Here is a 21989-nt window from a genome sequence, read left to right on the forward strand (position 1 = left end):
TATCACTTATAAAAATTATAACTTGATTTATTATTATAACAATATTACTTGTAAAAATTGCAACTTGTTCTATTATTTTACTAATATTACTTATAAAAACTATAATTTGACTTGTTATTTTGAAATGTTATTTTTGCAACCAATATCCCTTGTACAACATAATATTACTTGTAAATTGTCTAATGTTGCTTGTTAAATCTGTAATGTTACCTGCAAATATGACTTCTCTTACATGTTATTTACTTTTATTTAAACACTAGGGGTAATAATGTTATTTCACTGTGAAACTTAATTTCATGTGGCTCCTCAAAACCTTCAATGCTATTTCAAAAATATTTGGGTGTGGTTGGAAAATATGTGTCTATTATGGTCCTAGAATTAAATTCTCCATGCATTTTTTTTTTGTTAAAGCTTGCACCAATCATTGTAAGATGATTGATTCTTGAATGCATAGCAACCCTAGAGACAGGAGTTCAATCGTCATCATCGCCTGCAATAAGCCGTTAGCTTCATGAATAAATAATTTTATAGAGTAGAAAAGAGCTACGAAACTGCTTGCATTGTTAAAATTCAAGCAAATAATCCATACTATATATCATGAGTTTACTTTACTTGACACAATTTCATAAAAATAATTGACTTGAGAAAACTATGAGATGGCCAACACCCATCATCTTATTATTTCCAATCACAATTTACTCCATTTAAGCAATCACATTCTTCCATCAATTCAAGGCAAACATCATTGGCATTATATTGTATGTTTTCCCCTCTTCCTATTGATAATTGCGAAATATCATTGGCAATGGCACACATTATATAGTTTCTGTTGCCTCTTTTTTTCCTTTTTTTTTTTTAACAAAGTTAACAGAGTTATACATGGTATTTATTATAAGTTACTTTTAATTACTCTATTGAAAACAAGGAATGACAATTAAGTAATTAACTCATTAAATATATTTTAAAATGAGAAAAAACTTCTAACCTTATTCTTATTAAAAATAGGAAGAGAGATACACAGGTCCTAAAATTAAAATTTACAACAACAATAAAATTAAAAAATGATAATAAATAATTATCTATCTACTATTATGGATAAAAAAATCTTTTTGGAAAATGTATGCAATAAGGACTTAGAGGGAGGATATATTATCTACAGTTACTTTTTTTCATTCCTTATTTTTCTCATTTAATTCATGTACAAGTATCGTGCTTATTTGAGTTGGAACATTTTCATTGAAGAGACTATAAGTGATGTGATCCCACAGCACCTGACAACTGAGTACAGGCACAGCTGTGTGGCCGTGTCACGTTTTAAAAGTATCGTTAAATGAGGGAGACCAAGACTTGAATTATTATTAATATATCTCAAACTTATTTTGTTGATTATATTTTTTCCTACAAGTATCATATAGAATTTTAAGGGAAAGTATAAATATTAATATATGTAGTTTTAACATGTTTTAGCATAGGTTCTTGTAATTTTTTTTTGTTTCATGTCCCTTTAACTTATCTTGTCTGCAGTATTTACCCTTTTATTTTTGAATATGTCCAAAAGAATTATGAGGAGACACTAGCAATGTTAAATATACCAACATGTAATTAATGCCGTTAAACTTTGTACTGAGATGGATTTATGATTCAGCAAATTGAGTTATTGAAACATGAAATAGGATGGGACAGAAAATGTTGTTAATGTGCTAAATCATAATTTTACCTAAACACAAATTAATGACATTAGTCATATGTTAACATATTTAACATTGCTAGTGACATTTCATGGCCTTTTTAGGTATGCTAAAAAATAAAGGAACTAATGTTATAGACAGAGTAAATTAAAGGAACTTGAAATAATGAAAAAAATTATAGAGACCGATGCGAAAATATGATACGATTATATAGACTAATAGCTATGTTTTCCAATCTTTTAAATATTATAACTGTATAAAACTTATCATCAGTATATATTATAAAATGCATAGCAAGCTAAAAGATATTCTCCAAATTCCATGTAATATAAACAATATTGGGTTTTTTTTTAAACAAAGAAACTATAAACAACAATAAAAAAAACACCAAAATGCTATACGGTAGGAATTATTTCCCAAAGTACTGCGCATAAAATCCTTCTTGCATTGAACTATTTACAAAATTAATGACACCAAACAATTTCTAAACTTCAACTCTAGCCCATCATCTACCCCTAATAAATGAAATTAATGATTTGTCTAATGATTTAATAATCATTTGAATGAAAAATGATGAGTAAATAATTGGAGAGAAAAGTGTTAATAATTACATAATGTTACTCATATGATTAAGGAATTATTATAAGGTTGTATTAAATTAAAAATTATTAATAATAAATAAATATTAGGTTTTATAAAATTTAATAACAAATGATTAAGTTATATGAATGAAAAGTAAAAATTAATTTACTTACAAATAGTGACTTCTGGTATCATATCTTGTTCTCCTTCTCATACATTGTGGTGGGTGTTGTTGTTATTGTATGTTCCCCTCTTCTTGAGATTCAAGTGTTTCATCCATCTATGTAGTTGATATATCTAAATCAAATCAAGTGATTCAACTAAAAAAATCAATTGTCGAAGGGTAGCATATGCTTCATTTAATAGTCCACCATGTTTAAAAGTAGAAGTGTTGTATTCAGCTGAAAATAATACGAGATCATCAAGTAAAGACATGAACGATTCAAATTGAGTAGGAGTGGGTGAGTTAAAAAGGGATAGTGGTAAAGATGGCATGTAATGAGACTCGAATTGAATAAGGCTGGGAAAGATGAAAGGGAGTGATGATAATGATGATGCTGGCACATAATGAGATTCACTAAAATTTTGAGGCTCTTATTCCCTTACATTCACATCTCATATTTAAGCATTTTGAAATTAGAGTTTAGGCAAAATCATTCAAAATCAATTCTAATCCTCAAACAATCAGCACCCACTATTCTAGAAATAAAGAGAAACTTCCAACAACTTGATTTTATCCATCAATTTCAGCCACAACATTCCAATGATAAAAAATACCAAGATTCAATAGAAATCTCCATAAAAACTCAAAATCTTGCTAGAATGAGGAAGGAAGGGAATAAGAACTTACCTCTTGTGATTCCTAGCTCTATAACTTTTTAAATCGTTGGAAAACTCTTGCCCTAGCAAAGTTTTCCCCTTCTCCCAATGCCCTTTCTCCTATTCTCTCTATTTTTCTATGTTTCTAGCATTTTATAACACCTATATGATGTTTTGATCGCAGATGGTTGTGCATGTTGTAATCATGTCCAGTTGCTATTGAAGTCACTAATCCAAATTTACTCCTCTATTCATAACCGCGGATGGTTGTCTCCACTAAAAAGATCAACCATGGATTGTTGTGAACAGATAGCACACTTCTCTTCCAAGAATGCTCATCCACGAGTGGTAACCACTTGTTGGATTACAACCATAAATGGTTATGGATAGTGACCAAATTTTTTCTTAAAGTTTTCATTTAAACCCCAAATCTTGCTTCACATTACTCCTAATTAAAATTTTAAGACGTTATAATGTGATAATACTTAAAGCTTCTTATTCTTTTTACTTCAAGAAGAAAGTCAAAAAACTTAAAATAGAAAAGTAGAATTTGCAATCCAAAATAGGAGATGTTCTTGATTGAGCTAAAGAGGCTAAGAAAAAACTGAGCAAGTCGTTAATGAAGTTGAGACATGGATGGTCATCCAAAACATTCAAATAATAATATCTCATGTTTTTTTGTTTAATAACAATAATCATGCACTTGCAAGAGTAATTTAGCCACACAACACAACCTCATCATAAGATACATAGCTCAAGCTAAATTATAATCATATTAGTCTGTATAAATCATGTAAGTACAACTAAAATAATCATATGTTTCCTAGTTGGTAATGTATACATATATTCAATTACACAATATAATTAGCCAAAGGTTTAAGGGCAATTAAAAAGAAGCAAGGCTTGTTTACTCTTTGCCTTGACTAGCTTCCCCCTTGCTCCTACCAATGTTGTCACATTTAAAATTGTAACCACGAGATAAGACAAAGTCTCAGTAACTAAATAAAATATACTACTTATGAAAAGCCCTAGTCATCTCAAGCTTTTAAAAAAAACTAAGGTGTATTAGCATGAACATCCAGGTCATTCTATCCTTAAGGAGTAAGCTACTGAAATCAATTCAAGACAATAATTAGATCAATAAGACTAAAAATGATTACACATTGAACTATTAAAAATACCTTACATTTTTTAACATCTAACCCCTCAAAAAATGCCTTATATTTTTTAATGGAGGGAGTATGCAATTAATGCAATATGCCAACCTACTAGCTAGCCAAGACATAAATGAGTATGCGAAGTGGGAGCACAAAATATAACACATAATCATGGCATACAATAATATATATATATATATATATAAAACATAGGTCACAACATGCATGATCCACAATTCCATCCAAACATCCTCAATACAAATAACTAAACCTGTAGGCTAACAAAACAACGAAGCCAAGTTTATGTGACTAAACTAACCCAATCTCACCAAATAGGGAAGACAACTTGACCAAGGTTACATTTCACTTTTGTACCACAATTTCCCTCTTTTAAAATAATCAAGATATCGCATGCCTGACTACTATTGTAATATCCTAGAATCTAATTAAGGATTAGATTAATGAATTAGAGATTTATTCAATTAATTAGGTTAATTAGGTGTCAATAATTGGGCCAAGATGACCATTTAGGCCTATTGGACCCCCTAAAGGGTTTAGGTTAGGGCATTAGAGGATTTTGGGCAAATTGGACCCAGAAATTGGGTTTAAGTTAAGCTATCTATTTTGGGATGTTTGCCGTAAAGAACAAGTGTGACTCACCATGGCAATCGCGTCAGAAGTTTAAAAATCACATATGCGACCAACTTTCACATTTTGAGGGTTTTGAAGTGGTTTAGCATAGAGAAAGACAAAAAGCTCTGCTAGAATTTTGTATTAGTGAACATAAGAATTATTTTTTGAAATTATAATTTCAAAAAGTGTAAGTGATGATTAAAAACAATATAATGTTAACAACAATATATGGCAAAATTTTAGATTTGGTAAATCTTTAATTAATATAAGAAAAAATTAGGGTAGTTAATGTTTTTCTTTTTTTAAAGCTTGCCTCGTATTCATTCCCTGATTCATTCATTCATTCATTTATTCATTTATTATCATTGATTGAATAGCTATACAACAATTTATTATAGTTATTAATTGTAAAAAGAGGAAAAATTAAAAAGTTATATACTTTTGAATAATTTTAAGAATATAACTATTATTTTTTAATAAGTATTGGTCAAATTTGTTTTATATTAAAAATAAAAAATAATATACCGAAGTGAAACAGCAAAACCCTAACTGTTCCAAACTCTGCGAATGTGTTACATATGGAGGAAATACGAAATCAGGAACAACATCGCCATGAAGAAGATGATGATGATGACACCATTAGCTTAGACGGATCGTTTTTCTTCAATGACAAGTAGCTTCTTCTTACTTTCTCTCTGTACTTTAAGTATATCATATTTACTGTTTTTGTAATGGAGTTAATTGGATTTTCCAAGTTACCAGCTGACGAATTTTACATTTGGGTCTCAAGAGATTCAGCTCTTCTGTCTCCATGCTGCTTCTAGTGAGTTACTTCCTACCCATTTCGAAGATTTTCATTTTTAGAATTGGGAAAAAATATCTAAGATGTTTCTGTTGTTGAACTACCTATCAAGTTTGATTGTGCTAAAACTACATTTTCTATCTTTTTTGTTGTGTTCGCAGCCTCATTTCTGCTTTACACATATCAGATAAATCACTTTATTTATAATCACTGTGCAGAGATCCATTTGACTCTGCACTTCAACACTTTTAACTCGTTAATGACAGATTTTTTCCTGTCCTCTTGTGAATATGTTTGGTTGAACTAGGATTGAGTTCCGATACAATTCAATATATCTCATTTTCAATAACCATGTAAGACTGAGGAGAAGAAAACAAGAATGATCAAGAAGTAAGCAATCAAGAAGTAAATAATTTGATGGGCCAATGGCCATTTCTTTAATGTCCTTATCATGGTCTATCATTTCACTTGGATGGAGTATTGTTGTAAGGAAATAGCGTGTTGTTATTTTTAAGCGCACTTCCCTTCATAACTCAATTTATCATGATGATTAATTGGCTCTGCTAGCCATATGCTGTGCTACTTCCTTTCCTTGGTAAGTAATTCTAAGACTATTTTAATCAGTGACCAAGTTTACGTTCTCCATTATGTATTGATCAAATATTTCCCCCACAGCCATTGTCTAGAATATCTAGAGTCAGTGTCCAGAATTATTATCCATTTGATGAGTAGTGTTTGAAAAAAAGGGTTCTCCATGTGACCTTAATGGGAATTTGATTGTTAGAGGGTTCAGAAGCATCAGATATTGAAGGTTTTGATTTCTTGATATTTAATATATTAAGATATGACAATTCATGATTTGAAAATACCTTATCATACTGGTGTTTCTGCTGTCTATTTGGTTTAAATTAGACTGTGTACTTGTTTATGTGTTCTTGTTTTGGATATCCTTGCTTTCCTATCTTTTCCTTAATTTGAGCCACAATACTAATTATCCTTTTATCAGCCGACTTTGATTTGACAGGGCAAGTGGTGTGGCCAGGAGCCATTCTGCTAAATGATTATCTTTCAAAAAATAGTGAGATCTTTCAGGGTTGCGCTGTCATTGAATTAGGTTCTGGTGTTGGTATGTATTATACACTTAAAGAGAAAATGTTTCCTGTTGTATAAAGGTAAAAACTGTTTCATAGAGAATCTGAGACTTGTGATTATTCACTATGGTATTCTAACTCCAAACTACATAATTCATTGTGCATACAGCAGTTAGATATCAGAAAATTCCTTATATGCTTGGAAGTTTTTTATGGAGAATCATCTTGTGCAATGCATATGACATAATTTCTTTTAGTGATTTTCTTTATGCATTGTCTCTACTGATAATATTATAAGATAGAACTCACTAACATTTTGCATGCCAAATTGGTGGGATTTTATATATAGTTACTATATCTACCTCTACCTAATGTAAAGTATTTTGATAACTATGATGATGGTAAAATAAGGATTTAAGTGTGCACGTGTGTGCACGTGTGCGTGTGTGTATTCTTTTTAAAAAAACACAAGGTCATCATGGGGGAGCAGATTCTTTGATGATTGTTAGGAGAAATAGTGATTCCTTGTATCACTCCCAATTTCATGACTTTGAAATTGTGCAATTACCATTCCCCTTTTTCCTTTGTTTTAGGAAATGAGTTACTTCCTCTTTTTATATTTTATTTTATTTTCTTTACATCTTTAATTTCTTTTACTAGAAAACTATCTCTTCTTTTTTCATGCTATGTGTCTTTGGTGGTTGCTACTTCATTTATTACAGGTGTTACCGGCATACTTTGCAGTAGATTCTGCCAGAAAGTTGTGTTAACGGATCATAATGAAGAAGTGCTCAAGGTGAGGTCAGGAAATCATGTTTGTAGGGCCAATAGGAGTATATCTCTGGCTTTTCATCTGTTTAGACTAATCTGGTATCTACCTTCAGATCCTGAAGAAAAATATAGAGCTGCATTCAGTTCCTGAGAATAACTGTCCTACTTCTCATGGTTAGAACAAAATCTTTTTTAAGAAAATAAGTGATTGGATGTACTAAATTCTAAATTTAATTGTATATATTTTCAGGATTAGTTGCAGAGAAACTAGAATGGGGGAACTCTGATCAGATCAATGAAATTTTACAAAATCATCCTGGAGGATTTGACTTCATTCTTGGAGCTGACATATATATCCATAATGCATCGTATCTTACTTTCCTTAGAAAGACATGAATACAAGAACAAGTTTTTTAGCTTCGGGTAGAAGTATAGAATAGAATTTATTGAAGAAGAAGTATAGATTAGAAATTGATTAGAACAATAACAATCTTGCATGTCATATGCCCTAGCCAATGATTCAATTTTCTATGTAGTTTCTACTTGAAGATCAGATAATTTATTGTTTTGTATGCCCTTATGAGATATAAGTATTAACCATACTATTATCTCTCTAAATCAGGCTTTCCATCAAGCTATTCTTTTATAGTTAAGGATTAGGAATTAGACCAATGAGTGTTCAGCTAGATAAAATTTTACTACTGAGATTTGAATAAACAAGAAAGACCGAGGTATCATCTTTGTTATTATACCTGATGATTTTTATTGACACTGGTTGGTTCAATGGTACCAGACTTCGCCTCAACTTCATTAAGGTGGTAGAGGTTGGAGGTTCGAGTCTGGGGAGGTTCCAAAAGACCCTGGAGAGGCAGTGGTGAGGAATAACCACAGTACCACCTGTGGGAAAGTCGGCTTTGGTCCAGTGATGGGCCAGAGTCCAGTACCGAGTCGAGGCCCAAGGGGTGGCTCCGTACTGTTACATAAAAGGGAAAAATTTGGACCATTTCTCGATTTGTGCGTGTCATCCTTGCGCAGGGGCTAAATGAGCAAGGGCTACCGCGTCATTCTGGACGCACGCGGCTAAAGAAGTTAGTCCATAAGAGCAAAATTAGATTTGGTACTTGGAATGTTGGGACATTAAATTGTAAATCTGTAGAGGTTGTAGGGGTTATGATTCAAAGGAAAATCAATATCCTTTGCTTGCAAGAAACAAAATGGTGTGGAGAAGGAGCTAAGGATATTCAAGGTTTCAAACTTTGGTATACAGGAAAAGTAAGTGCACGCAATGGAGTAGGCATCATTATAGATAATGAGTGGAAGAAGAACGTTGTAGAAGTTAGCAGAATTGGAGACAGAATTATTTCTTTAAAAATGATAATTGGACGTGAGACTGTTAATATTGTTAGCGCTTATGCGCCGCAAGTCGGGACAGAAGCCAGTCTTAAGGAATTATTTTGGGAGGATCTGGAGGGGTTGATTCGACACATACCACAGAGTGAAAAGATTTTTATTGGAGGAGACTTTAATGGGCATGTCGGGAGGGAAGCTGGTCAGTATGCGAGGGTGCATGGTGGTTTTGGTTTTGGAGAGCAAAACAATGAAGGGCAAACTCTTCTTGATTTCTCATTGGCGTATGATTTTAAGATTGTCAACACTTGTTTCAAGAAGAGAGATGAGCATCTCATCACTTACAAAAGTGGAGCCTCAAGGTCGCAGATTGATTTTCTTTTGGTTAGGAACACAGATAGAAAACTTTGTAAAAATTGTAAGGTGATCCCTGGAGATGCTGTAACGACACAACATAGGGTCCTAGTCCTTGATGTGTGTATTATGAGTAAAATCCAAAAACGTCGACAAGTAGTAACACCAAAGATTAGGTGGTGGCAATTAAAAGGTGAGAAGCAAGATATTTTCAAGCGAAATCTTTTGGATAAAGGAATTTGGGATTCTCAGGGAAGTGCTAACATCATATGGGAGGATATGGCTAAAAAGATACGGGAGGTTGCAAAAGTAGTTTTGGGAGAATCGAAAGGTTCTGGTCCGAGAGATAAGGAGTCTTGGTGGTGGAATAATAGTGTACAGGACAAAATCAAGTATAAGAAGAACTGTTTTAAAGCCATACATTTGTGTAACAATGAGGAAAATTGGGAGAGGTACCGTATGGCTAAGAAGGAAACTAAGAGAGCTGTGGGTGAAGCTCGTTCCAAAGCTTTTGAAGAATTTTATAAGAACCTTGAGACGAAGGAAGGAGAGCAAAATATTTATAAGATTGTCAAGAGTAGGGAAAGAAAATCAAGAGATCTAGAACAGGTAAGGTGTATTAAGGATGAAGAGGGAAGAATTTTAGTTACAGATGATGAAATTAAAAATAGATGGGAGACTTATTTTTCTAAACTTTTCAATGATGGAGAGGATTCATCTAGTAACTTGGAGGATTTAGTAACTGGTGAAGGAGAACAAAATTTGTCATTCTATCGAAAAATACGTGATAAGGAGGTAAAGGAAGCTCTCAAGAAAATGGCAAATGGTAGAGCTAACGGACCTGATTGTATATCTATCGAAGCGTGGAAATGTTTAGGTGAAGAAGGGGTGAGATGGTTAACTAAGTTATTTAATGTGATTTTACGGTCCAAGAAAATGCCTGATGAGTGGAGGAGAAGTACATTAATTCCTATTTATAAAAATAAAGGAGATATTCAGAATTGTACTAACTATAGAGGGATTAAACTCATGAGCCACACAATGAAATTGTGGGAGAAAGTAATTGAGCACAGGTTGAGATTGGAGACAAGTATTTCTGAGAATCAATTTGGTTTTATGCCAGGTAGATCAACTACAGAGGCAATTTATCTACTAAGGGGATTAATGGAAAAGTATCGTTGTAAAGATAAAGATCTACACATGGTTTTTATTGATTTGGAAAAAGCTTATGACCGTATACCAAGAGAAGTGCTTTGGAAAGCGTTGGAAAAAAAGGGAGTACGGATTGCTTATATTAAAGCCATACAAGATATGTATGAGGGGGTAAAAACTAGTATAAGAACGCCTAGTGGTCAAACAAAGGATTTTCCTATAAAGATTGGACTACATCAGGGATCATCTCTGAGTCCTTATTTGTTCAACTTGATTTTAAATGTTTTGACGGAACATATTCAAGAGGAAATCCCGAAATGTATGCTCTTCGCGGATGATATAGTTCTTATAGCAGAGACAAGAGAAGAGGTTAATTGCAAACTTGAGTTATGGAGGAGGACATTGGAGTCGAAAGGTTTTCGTCTGAGTAGAAGTAAGACGGAATATTGTAAATTTGGTAAAGGACTATTCGAAAATAATTTGGAAGTGAAATTGGGAGATCAAATTATACCTCAAGTGGAAAAGTTTAGATATTTGGGAGCCATTATTCAAAATGATGGCGAAATCAGTGGAGATATTTCACATAGAATTCAAGCTGGGTGGTTTAATTGGAGAAAAGCTAAAGGAGTTATTTGTGACCGTAAGGTGCCTAATAAACTTAAAGGAAAGTTTTATCGTACTGCTATCAGACCGGCAATGTTATATAGTAGTGAATGCTGGGCTCTAACGGGACAGCAAGAGCATAAAGTTGGAGTAGCAGAGATGAGAATGTTACGATGGATGTGCGGACATACACGTAAAGATAAAATTCGAAATGAGCACATACGTGAAAAAGTGAGGGTGGCACCTATTGAGGAAAATATGGTAGAAAATCGGTTGAGATGGTTTGGGCATGTACAAAGAAGACCAAGGGAGGCACCAGTGAGAAGAGTGGAACATATAACTTTGAGTCCGATTAAGAGAGGTAGAGGAAGGCCTAAGAGAACACTCTTGGAAATTGTTGAACGTGATCTCTTAATTAATAATATTTCTAAAAGCTTAATAAATGATAGAGCACAATGGCGTCTTGCAATCCATGTAGCCGACCCCACCTAGTGGGATAAAGGCTTGTTGTTGTTGTTGGCATTAGTTTCAACATATTTTACAGTGTTGTCACTCACCTGTACTATCAGTTTCAAAATATTTGAGTTTAGTATTTTTTAAATGAAATATGAGACCCCCTTTCTGTTCCCATCAGTCCCATCATTATTGTGAAAACCTTGTGCAAGATATTGCTTTTTCTTTTTCAAACCTTCATGGCTTGCTTTTTTTCCCAAAAAAAAAAAAAAAAACACATTCACATGGTCAAAGTTTTCAGTTCCTCTTTAACGTGTTGGATCTTTGCTGAAATGAATTATGTGAATTGAACGAATACTTTATTTGAGAAGCCTTGACAATGCATAAGCTTTCAGCAGTCAAGCATTCCTCTGCTTTTTGATACTGTGAAGATGCTGCTGCTGGTAAAAGAGGACAGAGAATGCAAATTCATACTAGCCTATGTATCAAGAGCAAAGACGTAAGTAACCTAGCTTGTTAATCTTGGCTGCTATGTTTAATTTTGTTTCCTTTGATACGTGTCTCTCTGTTGCTCGGTTTAATTGTCTTCTTTGATAAGCGTCTCTCTGTTGCTGTAATGAGCTCATCATAAAAGATTAGCCTTACTTCACTTGTGAGGCTCTCTTATGTGGAACTCATAACAATTGCTCATCTGTGTTCACAACATCATGCTTGTATCATGTATTTTCATATTTGCCATTTTCACCTGTTGAGTCCAAGGTTTACCATTTTAGAATCATTATCCTCTCATGGCATGTTAACATTTGCAAATGTTTGGTAGATATACTTCGTTACTTTTATGACCTTCCCACGAGGATATATATTGCTGATATTGGCCCAGTTTGTTAGATAAGAGCGCAGTGAAATTTTTAGGTTGTATCATATCTTCTGATAATAGCAGGTGCCGGGGCACTGAATCAATGAAAAACTGATATTCAGGATTTTTTTGGTTAAAATTTAATTTATCAACAAATTTCAAAACAGGAAAAGCCCTGCACAAATTACAAAGGAAGTGAAGTGGAGAGAGCTTCTACCTCTCACGATGATCCTTTCTATGAATCTTACATTTTGAGGCTTCATATATTGAGGACAAGAATTGAGTAAAATCTTTAGGGCATTTGTTATCACTTACCAAGTTTCCTCATTAGATCATTGTGTGAAGAAACATTTTTTGAACGGCCCAGTCATGCCGTGGTCAGCTATAAAAAATCTCTTATCGTATCATATATTATATATATATATATATTATATATCGCAGAACTCGAGATAGTGAATTCCTTAAAACTTTACCTAGTTTTTTTCCCCTATATTAAACTAGAAATAAGGTGGAGCAGTTATTGCTAATCCGAAACTGTAAAATCATTTTCAATCTCATTGCCCAGTATCAAAATCTTATCCTCATTGATCAGTGTCAAAATTTATCGTTTCATTATCATTACTCAGTATCAAAATCTCTTTCCGTGTATCCAAAAAAAAAAAAAAAAAAAAAAATCTGTGTTCCCTTGCAAGGTTGAGAGCTAAGGGGTATTAATTTCCCTGTCTTTTCTTCTAAGAGATAGCTTGAACAAAAGTAAGCGGTGAGGAATTATCATTTTACCTTCGAGTCTTTACTACTTATTAAGTCCCTATTAGGGTATTAACCAAGTTCAAGCTTCACTTTCCCAGAGAACATTCATGATTTTTCTTTGAACTCAATCTGTTCATCCTTGATCCTTCCACGGTGTTTTGGTGCTTCAATGAATATTCATGTCCCGTAACCCCTTGTTGTCTAAATTCTGCAAGGCAAACGTCTTCAATTGTTCTGTTGAGCTTATGATTATTTTGCATGTCTAATTATCAATATAGTAACATGATATAAGCATAAAATTTTTGCAACTTTTGAAAGCCATGGCTAATAGTATTAATCACTGTTCATTTGTTTGTTTACTAATGATAATTATGTTATGGTTTTGATCTAAATTTCATAGTGTTGAAAATCAAGTTAACCTAGCCGGTTACACCAGTAAACTCTTAACAAATGTCTTGATCAGTTCAATAAAATGTTTTGTTTGTTACCTGTTTGACTATCATTCAACCATGATCTTGATAAGTAATCCTTAAACTAGTGTTTTGAACGATTCAATAGCCAATATGGTTTTTAGTACCTTGTGAAATTCTTAGGATTTCTCATTTAATTAAAATGCACGACCTTGCAGCATCGACATGATGATCGTTAATGAAGCTTTGAAGCACGGATTGCAGATGAAAGAGCTGCCTGGGACAAGGCACATTGTTGGGAATCTTGAAGGAGTCATCTTTGAGATTACTCTACACTAGAACCGTTAAAATATCTAATAAAAACATGTATTTTTCGCTGTCAAATTCGTCAAAAGAATTGCGCAATGGGGAAGAACTTGTTGAAGTAGCTAATGATATTATATTTAGATGTGAAAATTACTGCCTGCATGTTACAATCTCATTATATTCTCCTTCAAGAAATATGTCAAGTAACGAAACAATTTCTGTTGGTGGCCATGGCTCGGCATACTTATAAGTGAAAGGATGATGGAAAGGTGAATTTCAATTTTCTATTGATAAATCATAAGAATTGTAAGTTTTTACCCTCGATTTATCTATATTTCCTAGACCGAGCTTCTTTTATAACAAAATACTTGAAGATGAACTAAACCGAAACTTTATTGTAGTGTGAAAAATGAATTGAATTAGTTATGATAGGATCGTGATTTAACATTAATTTTCTTATAAGATTATTAATTGTCATTTTCCCCCTTTTTTTGGATCATGACTGTGATACAGTTTGATTTTAAGTATTGGTGTTTCGTATCACGGGTAACTACAATGGTGGCAATAGCCACAAGGAAAGAAGAAAATTCTAATCTCGACCAAGTTGGCTTAAACCTCAACATTTCATTGAAATTTCTATCCAACTGAAAATGCAACAGAATGAGTGAGGGGACTTGGTCCTTCCAAATGTATCAGAATCCCTACAATGGTTAGTGTCTTTCTACATCATTATGTCATCTTAATATGCTTAAGAGAAATACAAATTCCAGAAGAATATACACTGATACCTGTCATTTACAAGTCTTCAAAAACATCCAACAGATGCCAAAGCTCCAACTTCGAAAATCCATGACAGCCTCAGTCAAACGAATTCATTCGTCCTGCCCTTTCAGGTAATCCCCACGCAACAAGAAACAAGCCAAACAAAAAATGTCACTATCATTTTCAAGTTTCCATTTTTTCCAAAATGGAATAGCATGATAAATCCAACTCATTCATCTGGCCCATGCCATAAGCAGCAATTAGTAGAGCCTCAGCCCTTCCTGCAATATGACAGATTAGTTACATTACATATATAATCACGCGTGATAAAATACTGTTGGGCACAAATACGACATATTTCAGGGAATGTTGAAAAGCAAATAGCCTAAATGTAGGGTTCATAAGGGATAAAAGACAGTATACATGTGAATTTTACAATTCAGGGCACTGTGAGTCTCCAGAACACGCTTTCAACAAGTATCATGACAGCAATAAGGAATGTAAAAGAGAGAAATCCACACGTTGATTAACATATAATATTTATCCTGCCATGCCTCCTATACAATTAGTGAATCAGCTATATTATATATCTTCAGCTGAAGTTTTAACATTATTCATGTCATTCAGAATTTTGTTTGTTATCTGTTAGTTTCAAGTACCTTCCAATAGGGATTTTAGATGGTCTGTATTTTTTAGTTGATACCAGAGAACCTTTCAGAGAGGCATAAGGTTTAATCCTCGTGGCTCATTCTTGTAATCAAAATAACCAGAAGACAGTGATGTATATCTCTGTTCATTTGTCCCAACAGCCACTGCCAGTTGAAGATCTTCGTATGGAGGGTTTCTTAAAGAATGAAGATTTTTTTTAAGAAAAAATTACTCTATATTCCTTAATTAACTTCCTCATTTAGTGGCCATTTGGTAACTCCTAGAAATAATAAAGAAAAAGATACTGAAAAACTTAGTACTATGAAAGATCAAATAGTGATATCTTTATTCAGATCAATAAAACAAATTAAAACTGCAGCTCTACAAACTGCAGTAGCTCAATAACTCCTGGAGAACCTGCATTGTTTTTAATTAAAGAACAAGCCGGACTTTGAATATAAACATTGCATTAATTAACAGTAGAAGTAATCAGTAATGTTTACACTTTCAAATCATGCAGGATTCTAGGGTTTTGGAATGTCCTGATCAAAATCCTGCCATTACACATTTCCAAAATGATCTTGTATGACCAGGATAGCAGTTGAAAGATGGACTATAAGAAAGACAAAAAATACCATGATCCTTTTTCCTTCTCAACAGCGAACTTAGTGATGGAAACAAGGTAGATGCGACTCTCCTACTGTCATCCTGTAATGTCAGAACTTAGCTATAATTCAAAAGAGGCAACAGTGTAGGAAAAAAGTAATATATATATCAGAATGTGCAAAATTTACAAGTTTATCAACAAACTATATATATATATATATTCTCTCCTTACCGTGGAGTTCATGCAAATATGAATAAACTTAAGAAAAAGTTGCATTTAATAATTAGCCAAAACCAACAACAGTCTTCATTGTTAGGATCAAACAAACCTTTGCAGCCCTACTTCCATTGAGTTCAAATTTGGTTTTCCAGGTATAAGATGGCACTGGAACAACAGAAAATCCAGAGGCGACTAAGATCCCAATCCATAGCCCATACCCAAATCCTCCGCTCCACCAACCCTTGATTACAAAAGACAAGGGAGAAACACAAAAAAATGAGAACAAATACTTCTGGTTGATACAGCAATAGTTCCATCAAAATATGATATTATAAAATGCGTTCTACACATATCTAATAATCATTCTTTTTTCTTTTTTTTTCTCATATCTAATAATCATTCAGTTTTAAAGATTCGCCATTTTCAATTTCTGGATTACACTAACAGTAAGTTAGCACACAATACTTGGCTCAAACAGTCAAACTTGATTATAGACCACCATTTACATTTTACAGAATCCAAATGGGAAGATTACAGAAAAGTCACAATCAAGGAAATTAATTACTAATGTGTCCCCTTAATTTGATTCATCACTAATGGGTCCTTTAGAGAACTTGTGCAAAAATACACCAAATAAGTTGTAAATTTCCAAGTTTGACTCATAAATATCAAAAGAGGACTTGTAAAAAATTCTCAATTAAACCCTAAACCACAGAAGTGGGGAAAATTTTCTACTAGTCCTGTGATATTTATGCGTCAAACTTGGAAATTTACAGCTTAACCTATACATCCATTCTCCCAAGAAGGGCGTTCAATAAGTGCAATCCACTCCCACGAGAGGGAAAACTTTAAGACAGCCAATTTTCTCTCTTATTTGTGGAATTGATACAATTAACTCAAATCATCCAAATGCAAATGGGGAACAGTGACGTGGCCACATTGACAATGAATTACAAGGGTCTTTCAATAGCATAATCAGATTGCAATATGTATTTGCATTTCATATTAGTCCAACCTCACACATCTGTTGCCAAAAAAGTACCACATATCATTTTCAATTATTTGCATCAATTCAAATTTAGAATCATAGCCTTGAAGGTATTGAAATTATCGTTGATTCAGTAGTAGTACCAGACAAGTATTTCCTGATATAGGTCCGCGTTGATATATGCTATTGCAAAACTTTTTAGTAGTTTAGACACAGGAAATACTTTAGGGAGAGAAAGATGCAAGTTTTGATATGCTTTGGAGGCCAATTACAGAAGAAATACATATAGAGGCAGTGGTCAAATCATGATAGAGTAGTTAAACCTAAAACATCAGAATCCAAAAGCAATTTTTGGGTGGAAACCCAAAATGCTAAGAAGTTCAGGATAACTTTTTGGCCTTCAAGTAAAATGGTATTGTAAATTGCACTCCTTTAGGGTATTTTCCTTGATATTTAAGTAACACTCTTCATCAATATATTATTCAGATCAAGGACTTTAACTCAAGCTAAAACAGCTTGATGAGAACGAGTTTAACACCATGAATTAAAGACTATAAGCAAAGGTGAATTTTCATGGTTGAGGGGCCAAGAAAGATGCTCTGGCCAAGGCAAAAGAGGAAAAGATAATTATACTCAAGGACTCTTTAAGGAAGATTTCTTCCCAACAGAGGAAAGTTAGTGCAAATTCATGTGAGCCATGCTTCCCATCTTTAAACAACAGACGAAGGGCCAGGTAACCTCCTCATCTGCATGAGTAACTCAATAAAGCAAAAGGTTGTAGGCAAATAGAAGAGAAACAGCATTAAATTAAAGTCAATAGAAAAGTTCCCAGGGAAAAAAAAATAAGGGATAAGGGACTACACCAACCTGCTTTCCATCATTTGGAAACGGGATTGATTGTTCTATATAAGCAGTGGTTCCTAATGAAAGCAAGAGTCAATTTCGATAAGTCCAAGAATAAAAAGGGTCAAGTGTCAAAATAAATATATTAGAAAGGAAAATAATGCTGACAAATTACTGCAGCAAACTGAGGATATATTACAGAGTGCATGTAATTTACTTTATCAAAGAAATAAGAGAACAAATGCAGAAACCTTCAGCCCAAGACGTGAACCAAAGACATCAGCACTCTGAAATATGTAACCGGATAGGCAAAGTAAAATTTGAAGTGCAATTGAGACCACTAAAATCATTTTTTAGTATTTTGAGATGCAAAAAAATAAGGCTGATAATCACCATAATCATCGCCAATAATAGAAAAAGAACTATCAATTTAGCTTTTCACACAATTATGAATAAAGTCTATAACTTCTACTCATCAGATTTTATAAAGCTTAAGGTTTGTGAAGTGGAGAGGAAAAAAAAGGTTTCGAGTAGTAAAATCCCACGATGTAATTCCAAGCATGAGTTTATTTACTTTGATCACTTCCAGTATATCCATGACTTTCTTTAACTCTAAATTAGACATTCTAAAAATTTTGTCAAAGATGGAAGCAAAACATTTAATGACAAAAACACAAATATATAAGAATAACAGGACAGAGATTCTTATAAGAAACCGATCAAAGGAAGATTATGTCAGCTGTAATGCAATGGCTGAAGAGAATCACAACCTTGAATCAAAAGGAGAAAAGAAAAGGAACTTCAACATAATGAGTAAAATCTACAGGACAAAACAGTGACCGAGGTTGGTATCATTCACTTCTAACATCATTCCAACAACCTGGAAAATATGACATGCATTTGTTTAAAGATAGGGAGAGAGAAAATTTAGCATACCAATAGGAGCCTCAAAACTACGAACCAACTGAACAATAGACTTGGCATCCAAGCGTTTTCGAGTTCCTTTGCCAACAAGTATTTGCACAAATGGAGAATCAAATACCTGTAAAAGTATAAATGGATTAAAAAATAGAAAATAATCTACACGATAACAGACTAAAACATGAAAACCAAGAAAGAGGCCTAAAGACAATTCAGGAATGTTAAAAGGAAATAAAGTCTGGCAATCAGAAATCATCCTCATACATCTTATATGCTTTCACTGACTCTTACTTGATTGATGAGATATAGCAACACCCCAGGCAGAAGTGAACGTCATTTTTTAAAAATAAGAAGAAAGTATTGAGAAGGAAGATAATATTGAAGACCATGATAGAGTAACAAAAGAAAATAAAACATCATGAATTATTCTCTATATACAAACCTTCTCAATAACCAAGCAACAGAACAGTTTCCAGCATCAAGCTTACCAGATTAGCATATAATCTTGTTTTACAATGCAGCAAGTGCATAGAATTCCCCGTCGTTTCTCCACAGGTGGTCAAAATCAAACTACTGTACATTCATACTGATGGAGCGTAGGGATATTAATAGTTTTCAAACCTTGCAATAGAAATCAGAATCCAACTAACCATCTCAACAGAAAGTGATGGTCTTTATTTATCAATAACCTCATCCATAAATTTATGTCCAATTCTGGCATACATATCATATTCCATAAGGCAACTTGATTAGCAAGCAAGTATATTGACAAAATCCATCCGTACCCGCAATCAATAATACGAGCAAGCACACATGAAGAACAAATGAAAACCAAATTGCAAAAGAAAAATGTATCTTTGAAGGATGAACGCGATAATTCCCTGATTTGTTTAAGTTGTTCGTCAACCAAAAGTACTCTTTCTAAACATTTGGCTAACCACAACACACAGCACTTCATCCAACCGAAAAGGAAAAAAACCGTGTTACCTGAGCAGAACAACCGGAGTCTTCGTATTTCAGGAGCCCCACCGCACCAGATATATCTGGGTCAACTCCAATGACCCACTCCGAACCCTCATTGCGGTGGTTCAGGTCCACTCCTGCATCCATTAGGTGAGCCTTTTCAAGTAAGGGGCAAGATAGTGAAGCCAACCAGTTCTCCTTAAGCTGCGCATCAGACTCTTTTACCCTACGCCTCGCACCGTTCCTTCGAACGGGTTTGTCGGGAATTACAGTGTGAGTGTGATTTCGAACACAAAAGTTGATTTTACCAAAAGTAAGAGAGGTGACAGCAAAGGATTTGCCTCTGTCATTGACGGAGGTAAAGGAAATTGCGGTTCTGAACTGGGAAGAGAGTGAGTACATAGAAGGACCTCAGATTTGGCGGCAACCTAACAGCGCATGTTGCATGAAAATATCGCCTGAAATAGAAGTAGGAAGATGGTGGGGTGAAGTGTTGTTTCAAGAAGATGAAGTGGTAAAGCTACACTTGAGCACTTCTGTCAGAGAACCCCCTTCCTTCGATTGCATAGTTCGAACTTTGAACAGTGTCCGAACCTGGCTCCAGCGCGAAAGGATGGGGGGAACAGACTCAACCTCGAATATGCAAACACGCACACACAATATTTCATTTTAATCATTTAATTTTATAAAAAAAAAATTTAGTCCTTTAATTCTGATTAGTTTCAACCGTGAAAATCCGTAGACTTAATTTTTAGCTATTGATAAAATATTTTAAAATATTTATATATTAAATTTAATTTAATTTTCTTAAACTAATAATTATTAATATAAAAAATAATTATTTAAAATTAACCATGTTAAAATTAAAAGACTGAAAAGATGTTTTATAAAATTAAGAGATTAAATTAAAATTTTATGTAAACTTAAAGATAAAAGAATACACTTTAGTCTATATATATATATATATAAATTATAAAACTAAAATTTAATTAATACTGATCAAGTAATTTTTTAATTAAAGATCAAAAAATCTTTATAGAAAACATCATATAATAAAGAAAAAATAATAATAAAATCTCCTGAATTATATAAATGACAATCTAGTTTCTTGAAAAATCTTTTTGGAGACTTACTCCCTCTGTTTAAAAATATAAGGCATTTTTTGATAAGTTGGATGTTTAAAAATATAAGGCATTTTAATATTTCAAGGTGTAATCATTGTTTTTTTCCAAAAGTGCCCCTATTAATAATGACTTTATATTTCTTGTAAGGTGTTTAATAGAAATAAATATGAAAAGATAGAGTTAATTGGAAAGTAAGTAATTACTTTATTAAGGGGTGAGATTCGATAAAAATGTCTTACATTTTTTAACAAAGTAAGTATTTGTCAATAAATTTTAAATTGAAAAAATTATTTTACCCTTATTAAAAATAACAAATCCTAATTATAACTTTTGTTTAAGAAATAACAATTTTTATTCTATGATGAATCGTAAGAGTTGAACAAGAAACTATAACTTATTAAGTGTAATTTCTATTATTAAAAAAACAAATCCTCAATATAATAAGCCACAATCACAACTTTTATTTAAAGAATAACAATTTTTATTCAAAGAATTGTAAAAATTGAATACGAAATCACAACTTGTTAATAAAGATAAAATAATCTTTTCAATTTGAAATTTATTGACATTTTATCTTTATTGACATAGAAGTCTCTAAGAACGTCAATGAAATCATAACATTTTAAAAAATATTATCATTTATATAATTCGAGAGATTTTATTATCATTTTTCTTATAATAAAAACAGGATGGGATATCTTTTATTACCATTAAAGAAAAATATTTACTCAATGTATATATATACACACAGAAGAAAATGAAGCAACTTATATTCGTAGTTAATTAGACAACTTGTGAACAATTAAATTACTCATCATGCTCTCCGCTTTTTAATGATATACTCCCTCCATTTATTGTCGTAAGACATGTTTTTAAGATTTTTTTAACAATTTTATAAATCATTTTGCAAAATGTTCAAAATAATTAGTGCTCCTTTCTTTTGCTCAAAAAAAAAAAAAATAGTACTCCTTTGGATAGCCATCGTATTTTCTTGGTCTTAATTATAAGGGAAAATACCTACCCAATTTTAAGTGTAATTAATGAATGTTTCTAATTGTGCCCTTCATTTGGGGAAAAAAAATTGAATGTTTCGGGATATTAACAAATTGTATTGGTTCACATGAGTCAATTAAAAATGTC

At 32.9% G+C, this 21989-nt stretch overlaps 2 protein-coding genes across 4 annotated transcripts; one reads left to right on the plus strand and one right to left on the minus strand.

The window, feature by feature from the left end:
* Positions 1-5410: 5410 nt before the first annotated feature.
* On the plus strand, positions 5411-13997 carry LOC129302279 (uncharacterized). Of its 2 annotated transcripts, XM_054941047.1 has the most exons (8): positions 5411-5552; positions 5635-5702; positions 6688-6807; positions 7495-7568; positions 7657-7717; positions 7794-7895; positions 11840-11951; positions 13687-13997. In XM_054941047.1, the coding sequence occupies exons 1-8, from the start codon at positions 5458-5460 to the stop codon at positions 13805-13807; spliced, it is 753 nt and encodes a 250-aa protein (XP_054797022.1). In that variant the 5' UTR covers positions 5411-5457; the 3' UTR covers positions 13808-13997. The 2 variants fall into 2 exon arrangements, with proteins under 2 accessions (XP_054797022.1, XP_054797023.1); XM_054941048.1 differs by having other exon boundaries at positions 5418-5552; positions 5642-5702; positions 6688-7568.
* Positions 13998-14378: 381 nt separating this feature from the next.
* Positions 14379-20357, minus strand: LOC129302278 (Holliday junction resolvase MOC1, chloroplastic-like). Of its 2 annotated transcripts, XR_008591234.1 has the most exons (7): positions 19750-20357; positions 18778-18883; positions 17866-17918; positions 16120-16251; positions 15820-15892; positions 14563-14817; positions 14379-14475 (listed from the first exon to the last, which is right to left on the minus strand). XR_008591234.1 is itself a non-coding variant. In XM_054941044.1 (6 exons), the coding sequence occupies exons 1-6, from the start codon at positions 20125-20127 to the stop codon at positions 14720-14722; spliced, it is 840 nt and encodes a 279-aa protein (XP_054797019.1). In that variant the 5' UTR covers positions 20128-20357; the 3' UTR covers positions 14379-14719. The 2 variants fall into 2 exon arrangements, 1 of the variants encoding a protein (XP_054797019.1); XM_054941044.1 differs by having other exon boundaries at positions 14379-14817.
* Positions 20358-21989: the final 1632 nt, after the last annotated feature.

Source organism: Prosopis cineraria, unplaced genomic scaffold (genome assembly GCF_029017545.1).
Source record: "Prosopis cineraria cultivar Desert tree isolate PC_DT_omini unplaced genomic scaffold, ASM2901754v1 PC2, whole genome shotgun sequence".
NCBI classification, from domain to species: domain Eukaryota; kingdom Viridiplantae; phylum Streptophyta; class Magnoliopsida; order Fabales; family Fabaceae; genus Prosopis; species Prosopis cineraria.